Genomic DNA, 10,166 nt, shown 5'->3' with positions numbered 1-10,166 from the left:
TACAGGATTTTCTCGAGTCTAATGCACCATCGAATCTAATACACAGCTCAGTTTTCAGAACCTTAAAACCAAAAACAGTAAAGGTAAAGCTAAATGGATCCCTGACCATTAGGTCGTGACCGACTCTGGGGTTGCGGCGCTCATCTCGCTTTACTGGTCGAGGGAGCTGGCGTACAGCTTCCGGGTCATGTGGCCAGCATGACTAAGCCGCTTCTGGCGAACTAGAACAGCGCACAGAAATGCCGTTTACCTTCCCGCCAGAGCGGTACCTATTTATCTACTTGCACTTTGACGTGCTTTTGAACTGCTAGTTTGGCAGGAGTAGGGACCGAGCAACGGGAGCTCACCCCGTCACGGGGATTCGAACCGCCGACCTTCTGATCGGCAAGTCCTAGGCTCTGTGGTTTAACCCACAGCGCCAACAGTAGTTGCTGGCAAATGTAAATGTGCCATCGAATCTAATGGCCGCCTTAATTTTCGCAATGTGATATGGCAAAAAAGGGGGAAAAAGGGGGGGGGGAGAGAACATTAGATTCAAGTAAGTACAGTAATTCCCTCCCCTCTCGTCAAAGGCATGAAGCAAACCCTCCCGACCCTAATGCAGTGAATTAAAAGGATCAGAGCCGTGGTGCAAAGATCTCTCCGCCCCCCCCCCCCGGGTTTCCCAATGTATTTTACAGGGAGAATAGTCATTTTGTAACAGACTACAAATCCTAGTCACAAAAAAAATAGGATTGGGGGTGGGGGCTCAGCTTTATAGTTATGTTTTGAGCAGGAAGGGAGTCTTGCTGCCAAACTGCAGGTTAAGAAAGGTAAAGGTAAGAAAGAAACTGAGGTAGTACGAATCCCCTTACTACCGCATTCTTTTCAATGAAAGCTTGCTTTTTCTTGCTCCCTCATTGTCTTTGCCATTTCCCCAAATTTCAAGGCATCACTGAAACCTGGTGGGATAAGTCCCACGATTGGAATGTAATAATGGGGGGATACAATCTATTTCAGAGAAACAGACCAGACAAGAAAGGAGGAGGAGTGGCGTTATATGTCAGGGATGTGTATACCTGTGAAGAAATCCAAGATTTAGAACCTCAAAGCCAAAGTGAGAGCATTTGGGTCAAAATTAAGGGAGAGAAGAATAACAGAGACCTCATTGTGGGAGTTTACTATAGATCCCCAAGCCAAACGGAGGACATAGATGATGCCTTCCTGGAACAGATGGCCAAGCATGCAAAAGGAAGGGAGATAGTAGTAATGGGGGACTTCAATTACCCGGATATTTGTTGGACGACAAACTCAGCCAAGAGCATAAGGTCAAACAGATTCCTCACTGGCCTTGCAGACAACTTCATTGTCCAGAAAGTGGGAGAAGCAACAAGAGGAACAGCCATTTTAGATCTGGTCCTAACCAATGTTGATGACCTGGTTAGTGGGGTAGATGTGGAAGGATCATTAGGCGCGAGTGATCATGCTCTTCTGAAGTTTACTATACAGCGGAAAGGAGCAGCCAAGCATACTAGGACTCAATTTCTTGACTTTAAGAAAGCCGACTTCATAAAACTTAGGGAAGTGCTGGGTGAGATCCCATGGACAGCAATACTAAAAGGAAAGGGAGTTCATGATGGCTGGGAGTTTGTTAAGAGGGAGATAGTAAAAGCACAACGACAGGCAATACCAATGAGACGGAAACGTGGAAGGTGCCTAAAGAAGCCAGGGTGGTTATCTAAAGAACTTTTAACTGATTTAAGATTAAAAAAGGATGTGTACAAAAAATGGAAAAGGGGGGAAACCACCAAAGAGGAATTCAAACAAATAGCCAGCACGTGTAGACACAAAGTCAGAAAAGCTAAAGCACAGAATGAACTCAGGCTTGCTAGAGAGGTTAAAAGCAACAAAAAAGGCTTTTATGGGTATGTTCGTAGCAAAAGGAAGAACAAAGAAACAGTGGGGTCACTCAGAGGAGAAGATGGTGAAATGCAAACAGGGGACACAGAAAGGGCTGAACTCCTCAATGCCTTCTTTGCCTCAGTCTTCTCCGATAAAGAAAACAATGCCCGACCTGAAGAATTTGGAGCAAATGATTCAGCAAAGGAAACACAGCCCAGAATAACTAAGGAGATAGTACAAGAATATTTGGCTAGTTTAGATGTATTCAAGTCTCCAGGGCCAGATGAACTGCATCCAAGAGTATTAAAAGAACTGGCAGATGTGATCTCAGAACCACTGGCAGTCATCTTTGAGAATTCCTGGAGAACAGGCGAAGTCCCGGCAGACTGGAGGAGGGCAAATGTTGTCCCTATTTTCAAAAAGGGGAAAAGAGAGGACCCAAATAATTACCGCCCAGTCAGTCTGACATCAATACCAGGGAAGATTCTGGAACAGATCATTAAGCAAACAGTCTGTGAGCACCTAGAAAGGAATGCTGTGATCACCAATAGTCAGCATGGATTTCTGAAAAACAAGTCATGTCAGACTAACCTGATCTCGTTTTTTGACAGAATTACAAGCCTGGTAGATGAAGGGAACGCAGTGGATGTAGCCTACCTTGATTTCAGCAAGGCATTTGACAAGGTGCCCCATGATATTCTTGTAAAGAAACTGGTAAAATGCGGTCTTGACTATGCTACCACTCAGTGGATTTGTAACTGGCTGACTGCCCGAACCCAAAGGGTGCTCATCAATGGTTCCTCTTCATCCTGGAGAAGAGTGACTAGTGGGGTGCCACAGGGTTCTGTCTTGGGCCCGGTCTTATTCAACATCTTTATCAACGACTTGGATGATGGACTCAAGGGCATCCTGATCAAATTTGCAGATGACACCAAACTAGGAGGGGTGGCTAACACCCCAGAGGACAGGATCACACTTCAAAACGACCTTGACAGATTAGAGAACTGGGCCAAAACAAACAAGATGAATTTTAACAGGGAGAAATGTAAAGTATTGCACTTGGGCAAAAAAAATGAGAGGCACAAATACAAGATGGGTGACACCTGGCTTGAGAGCAGTACATGTGAAAAGGATCTAGGAGTCTTGGTTGACCACAAACTTGACATGAGCCAACAGTGTGACGCGGCAGCTAAAAAAGCCAATGCAATTCTGGGCTGCATCAATAGGAGTATAGCATCTAGATCAAGGGAAGTAATAGTGCCACTGTATTCTGCTCTGGTCAGACCACACCTGGAGTACTGTGTCCAGTTCTGGGCACCACAATTCAAGAAGGACACTGACAAACTGGAACGTGTCCAGAGGAGGGCAACCAAAATGGTCAAAGGCCTGGAAACGATGCCTTATGAGGAACGGCTAAGGGAGCTGGGCATGTTTAGCCTGGAGAAGAGGAGGTTAAGGGGTGATATGATAGCCATGTTCAAATATATAAAAGGATGTCACATAGAGGAGGGAGAAAGGTTGTTTTCTGCTGCTCCAGAGAAGCGGACACGGAGCAATGGATCCAAACTACAAGAAAGAAGATTCCACCTAAACATTCGGAAGAACTTCCTGACAGTAAGAGCTGTTCGACAGTGGAATTTGCTGCCAAGGAGTGTGGTGGAGTCTCCTACTTTGGAGGTCTTTAAGCAGAGGCTTGACAACCATATGTCAGGAGTGCTCTGATGGTGTTTCCTGCTTGGCAGGGGGTTGGACTCGATGGCCCTTGTGGTCTCTTCCAACTCTATGATTCTATGATTCTATGATTCTAAGTCTTCTTCCTCTGATGTTTTTCTTCTTCTTCCCTGCCTCTTTCTGTGTTCCTGCAATTCTTATTTTCTCTTCCCTCTTTCCTTTCCTTTCATTCATTTTGGGGATGGGGAGTATGCTGGCTGCTTGTGGGGGATGGGTCAGAGCTTAGAATAAACACCACTTACACTCCCATATTTTATCCCCCCCCCCAATGTACACACAAGAGTGCAAAAAGATGGTGACTTACAGCATCATCCTATGCTTGTCTACTCAGAAGCAAGTCTCATTCAGTTCAATGGGACTTCTAGATAAATTGATACAGGATTTCACAGGATTCAGTCCCAAGGACATGCTTAATTGGGGCTGAGGAGCTCAATGGGGCTTACTTCCGAGCAATCCTCTACGCACTTTGGAGTAAGAACCACTGAATTTAATGGATCAGACTCCTAAATATATATGCATATATATGCATAATTAACCAAGTTATGTGGAGATGCAGGGTTTGAACTCTCCAACCCCTGCACTAGCTGTCCACAGAAAGTTATTTACACTCTCAACCATTTATTTGGAAACCTGTACTTTTTTCTGGGGAAACGCATGCCCCTAAACATTTTGTGAATCTCTGTACTTTTGTCCATTTACTGTATTTCTCTTTCCCGATTTGAGCTATAAAATGGTGCTTCTCTTGAGTCAAAATAAGAGTACCCCTAAACATTTTTTAAAGAAAAAAAGCACTGAATATTACAAATGTTAATACATTATGCACTGTTAGTAGTATTATACCAGAAGTACTGCTAGTATATTTTTAATGCTACTACACCCCTATACTAGTAGTAACGCTATCCTAGCAGCATTGTTAATACTAATAATAAACATTGTTAGCACCACTAGAGTATCAATGGTGATAATAATACAGTAAGTATGCTACCTTCCCCATTTTCGCGCTTTGCCTCTTGAAGCCCCGCCCCTTCTTCTAAGTTTCTAGGCCCCTCCCCCGTAGGCTAATTCCAGCGCTCCAATTGCCCCCCCCCCCCTCTATGTATAGAAACGAAGTCTCTGGGAGCCGCCCTTCAGCGGGAGCAACTGCGCATGCCTGGGCGTTCTTTTGCCCGGGTCCTCGTGCAGCAGGAGTTGCTGTTGGGCGCGAGACAGCGAAGCGGATTGCAGGTAAAGCGCGGGAGCCGGTCGCAGCCGGGTGCATGGGAAGAAGGCGCCCTGGGTGGGTTTGTGTCCCCAAGCAGAGGCTCTTCGGGGGGAGGAAAACATCCGTTTTTAAAAACTTTTATCGAAATATGCAGAGCAACACTTCTGTGCCCCTGTCTGACCCGAGCCCCTTTCCTCTGCAAGCCGGCAAATTTGATGCCTGCACAGCTCTTCCCAGACACTTTGCTCCAGCAGCCCAGCGGCTGCTTGTAAGGAAAGAAAGGCCTTTTGCACGTAGGCATTTTGGGAATAGTCGCAGGCGTGGGAATGCACTGCAAGGAAAGCAGGTGGTTCAAAGTAAGGTTGCAAAGTTACTGTTCTCTAGGACCCTCTTCTTCCCCAACCCCCTCTTCTGCGTGGGCTGCGTGCAAAGACAGACCCAAGAGGAAAGACGCTCAGTGCATGCCTAAAGGCGTTTTCTTTACTAATTATTGCATGGGTTGGTTTCTATGCCATTAGTTCCAACGGGATAAAAATGTTTTGTGGACACACGCACCTCATATGCAAGTGTGTCTCTTGCTACATACACCACTTAGAGACTGCTGTGATTCAGCAGCATACAAATTGTTGAAATAAATGATAAAATACAGTTTTTTAAAAAAATAACTTGGTGGTATCTGAATGTATTTAAAAAAAAAATCAAAAACTTTTCCATCTTTGCCAACTCAATCTTTTGCCTCCTTCAAGACAGATATTGTGGAGTAGGAGAGCCTGGTGGTCTGCTTATTCTTGTTTTCTGCGTGCAGGGGAATTAAACAAGATTTCCTAGCAACCTGAGCTTCATATTGGGGTGAGTTGTCTTTGGAGGTAGAGCGACGTTTACACTGAACTCCTTGACATGTTTACTCAGGAATAAGTCCCATTGAGCTCTTTGGGACTAACTCTCAAGTTGTCTTTGCAGGATGGGCGTCTCCCCTATTTGGGGACTGAGAGGCTATCATCCTATTTCTGGTCAATGTGAGGACTGGCAGGTCAAAGATTTGTTTCCCCATTAAGATGACAGGCTCCTGTCCAGTACTTATACGCAGATTGGAGCACAGCTATTAGCTAGATTAAACACATAATGTGTACTTTATGGCAAAGTATATACAGTTTGGATGTGAGCTATTGGCGCTTTTTCTTACCTACGAAAAACAGGACAAGATTGATCTATATCTGAATGCATGTGAAATGGTCATGGAATGGAAATAGGATGAGCCATAGATCTCAGATAGATTGGTTAATAGATATCCTCTATACCAAAGACTTTAGTGAGAGCCAGTGTGGTGTAGTGGTTAAGGGCAGTAGACTCGCAATCTGTTGAACTGGGTTCGCTTCCCCGCTCCTCCACATGCAGCTGCTGGGTGACCTTGGGCCAGTCACACTTCTCTGAAGTCTCTCAGCCCCACTCACCTCACAGAGTGTTTGTTGTGGGGGAGGAAGGGAAAGGAGAATGTTAGCCGCTTTGAGACTCCTTCAGGTAGTGATAAAGCGGGATATCAAATCCAAACTCTTCTTTTTCTTCTTATCCTCCCACCGCCAAAACTATTCTCCCACCATCTTCAGCATGAGGTGGGCAGAAGAATTTGCTTGATGGACCTGAATCAGACCCCAAACTGGGAGTTAGCAACCTCTGTCTCATGGTCTCTGCCCTTCAGAGAACAGAGGCCAGAGAATTGGGATTCCTGCTCTTAAAATTACTTGCTCTAGCAAATAAGAGGAGGTCCCTAAACTTGGCTTCTTGTTTCATCCTTTGCAGTTTCTACATACCTGCAACCATTGCTGGCATCACACAGGCAGACCTCATGGCTGACGACAGAATGACTAGCCACTCGCCAGAGAGAAGGCCAGTTCTGGTCTCATCTACTTCATCCTCCAATGAGCCCACCTCTTCGGGGCTCTCCGGCAGCCTCCAGCCTTTCTTCCTGGGCCGCACTTGCGCACCAAGCAACCTCCTTTCCCTCACGGTGCCCGTGCGCTTGGACATCCTCTATGTCCTCATTAATGCTGCCAGAGGGGCACAGTGCCTCCCTCCTCCAGCACCCGTTCACGACGGCGCCCAGGCCTCGTTCTCCACATGTCATGAGCCACCTGCTCAGTGCGCCGTGAGCTGCTGCCGCCGGTTGGCTTGCTGTTGTGTGCCAGGCTGCTCCAGCGGGCAGCAACAGCCTAGCGGAGCGGCTCCTGGAGGATACGGCAGCCACAGAGGGCCAAACGGCGGAGTCCTAGAGCAACAAAACTATGGGCGCCATTGGAACAGCACTGCCGAAAGAAATGGTGGGAGCAGCAGGTCTGACCACAGCCAGCCACACGCAGCAGGGGGTTGGAAGAGAGCCCAGCCCCACACAGGCTGGAGGGGGAACCAAAGAGGAGGGGGAGAGCATGGGAATGGGGGTCGTTGGCAAGACAAGCGGCAGGATTTTGACAGGGCTTGGGGCAACCGGAGACAAGGCGCTGTCGAATCAGGTTCTTGGAACTCAGGGCCACAGGGGTGGAGGAGAGGAGGGTCTTCTTTTGGGTCCAGCGCTAGCAGCATGAAAAGGAACCAGGAAGGGAGCCACTGGCAGAATGCGCAGGGTGCCCCAGAAGCGAAAAGATGCATGTTTGGCGCCCGTGAGTGGCAGAAAACCCAAGGCACTGGGGATTCTGCTACTGTCGTAGGCAAGGCTGTGGATGCTGGACCGGCCAAATCCGCAGATCTGGAGGACGGGGAAGACTGGGAGGCTGAGTATGAGAGTGAGCCAGCAGCCCCTGCTGCTACAGAGGGTGCTCCGGATGCTTCCCACCAGGATGACAAGGCCGACTCTTGCAAAGTAAGCGATGATGCGGAAGGTGAATGTGTTACATCTGCCCACCCACCCAAACCAGAGCTCTCTGTTTCTCCCCTTCCAAGGTCTGATGTGAAGGACCAGGGAGCGTCAGATGGCAGGGGGAAGGAATGTGCTGCGGATTGGAGCAGCGAGGAAGACAGGTTTGCCAGCTACCTGAAGAACCTTTATTCTGATGTGCCGGAGAAGTCCAGCTCTGAAGGGGACGCAGATCTCACCGTGGGCATAGCTGTTGATCCCCTGACACTGGATGAGGAGGAGCAGCCCCGAGAGAATGTAGCTGGCTCTCCTTGAGGGAGCTGAGCAAAGCACACAGTGCTATGGGGAAAGGGGGCAGAGGAAGAAATTGAGTGCCAGAAACCCTGATTGACAGCATGGCGGCCAACAGTGGCCTTAATTCATCTGGTATTGCAAACTGGGAATTCCACACCCATCATGGGTGTTGTACTCAAACTTCTACTCAAAAGTGGACACACTGGAATTAATGAGCTTAAGGTGGCCATGTCTGTTAATTTCGGTGAGTCCACTGTTGGGTATGACTTGGGTTCGATGCATTGGAGTCCTGAGATGAGCACAGGCGATCTGTTCCCAAGATCCATTATTGCCCGCTTTAAGTTCAAGGGCAGTTGCCTGAAGTGGCAAAACCTCCTGGCAAGAACCCTGGGAAATCAGACTTTCGTATTTGTGCAGGGACCCTATTGGAGTGAGCCCCACTTCACACAGTAGCCCCCCGAAACTCCCAGAGAACTGTTGGAGGCGGGCAGACCCTAGTGAACTTGTCCTCCTGCCCCATTTGTGGAATTCACAGGGCAAATGTGTCCAGCCATTCTAAACATTAACAGCTTGGGCAGGTCTGCACCACTGCACCTGAAATACACCCAGTGCACATTTAAAGCATATGACGCCCCCATCCAAAGAATCATGGGAATAGCAGGTTTTCCCTTCACGGAGCTATAGTCCGCACCATCTTTAAACTACAGTTCCCATGATTCTTTGGGGGGAAACTCATTGCCTAAAACAGTGTTGGCCAAACTTGGGTCTCCAGCTGCTTTTGGACTACAACTCCCATCATCTCTTGCTTGGGTTCAGGGATGATGGGAGTTGTAGTCCAAAAACAGTTGGAGACCCAAGTTTGCGAAACACTGACCTAAAACTTGTGTTGAGTGTGCATCGTATATATATATGATGAGGATTGCGTGAGTGTGACTTGCAGCAGAGGTACCATTTTTGCGTTGCAATTCCCATTGCAGTTGTAACGTGAACTCCAGCTCTGACATTGTAGTCAGATTCTGTTAGAAAAAGCCCAGTAATGCAGCTAATGGACAGCACAATTTGCATCCCATTGAAGACTAAAGAATTGCAATGGGAGCCTCAGCGGTCCAGGGCAGAATTTTGCCACAACTTTACATTTTTGACTGGGTTGCAGATGTTCAGTTAATTTTAACTACAAAGCATTAAGGTTTTGGTTCTATTTGCATTTAACATAAGAGCAAGCTACAAAGAAAGAAGAAAGCAAAGGGAACTTTGCTGATTTAATAACTTATATTGAAGGGAATCTGCTGTTTTGCAGACAATCAGCATTGCAAAGTTTTGATTTAGAAATCCAGAATGGGGAAAAAAATCAGAAGGTGAGTCTGTGTGCAGGTAAATCTCATAATTCTGAGACTGTGCCATCCCAGACGCCAGATAGGGGGATCCTATGCACCAATAGCTTCCCTGTGTAAAAACTAAAACCCTTCCTGTCTGAAGACAAGTCCTGCATATTAAATAGAAGATTCTAACCCAGTCTTCTCTCTAACGTGCCAGTTTTTAACAGGTAGGGAGGTTTATTTAATGCAGAAGAAGCATTCAAACATGCCTTTTCTCACCTGCCTTCCCAGTATCATCCCAAGAATTCTAAGTTGCCCAATTTCTCTGCACAAGTGTATCTGCTCTAAGATGTATCTGCTCTAAGGTGAAGGTAACTTAGTACCATGGCTAGGTGCATTAAACTAGCAATGTAAAAACGCTTAAGGGTTATGTTGGGGTTTTCTAGGAATGTTTTGTTTTGAAAAATCCATATATATCTTGTATAGTGAACCTGGGTTACTTTGGAAAGCCTGAGATAAATGCCTCTGGTGAGTTTGTGATTTAAATCACATCATTGCTTCCAAATAGTTTCTGTTGGTTCAGCCTTCTCACCCTTTCAAGCTTCATAGCTTACTATGTTTGTTTCAGTTGCATAAGGTTTTTCCTGAATTCGTTGCAATAAAGAGGAAGTTAACACACTTTAGAGCAGCATGCCTGTGGTTTTTTCTTTCTTTCAATAAAGCAGGTGTCATTCTATCACTCGCCTCCCTTAAGTGAGCTTGGCAAGGGATACCATTTTTAAAACATAGAAACTCATGAGTGAGAACACCAGGGCTATATTCGGATACACACTGACTTAGGAGTTGAGCCCATTGAAATCTTAAATTTATTTCTGAGTTACTTGTTTAAACCAGTTGC

The 10,166-nt window shown here is 46.6% G+C and overlaps 1 protein-coding gene across 2 annotated transcripts; it reads left to right on the top strand.

Annotated features, from left to right (window-relative positions):
* Positions 1 to 648: 648 nt before the first annotated feature.
* LOC309537924 (uncharacterized protein) lies at positions 649 to 9,946 on the top strand. 2 transcript variants are annotated; one of them, XM_082233069.1, is made up of 4 exons: positions 649 to 928; positions 3,691 to 4,836; positions 5,564 to 5,662; positions 6,611 to 9,946. In XM_082233069.1, the coding sequence occupies exon 4, from the start codon at positions 6,657 to 6,659 to the stop codon at positions 7,971 to 7,973; it is 1,317 nt and encodes a 438-aa protein (XP_082089195.1). In that variant the 5' UTR covers positions 649 to 928; positions 3,691 to 4,836; positions 5,564 to 5,662; positions 6,611 to 6,656; the 3' UTR covers positions 7,974 to 9,946. The 2 variants fall into 2 exon arrangements, with proteins under 2 accessions (XP_082089195.1, XP_082089194.1); XM_082233068.1 differs by lacking the exon at positions 5,564 to 5,662 and having other exon boundaries at positions 673 to 928.
* The last annotated feature ends 220 nt before the right edge of the window (positions 9,947 to 10,166 follow it).

Source organism: Podarcis vaucheri (assembly GCF_965113315.1).
Source record: "Podarcis vaucheri genome assembly, chromosome: 7".
NCBI lineage: Eukaryota > Metazoa > Chordata > Lepidosauria > Squamata > Lacertidae > Podarcis > Podarcis vaucheri.
This window is presented reverse-complemented; position numbering and strand designations above follow the sequence as displayed.

What these genes read in the sequence shown, in the direction of transcription:
- LOC309537924 (XM_082233069.1), top strand. Translation starts at nt 6,657, where the DNA reads ATGGCTGACGACAGAATGACTAGCCACTCGCCAGAGAGAAGGCCAGTT.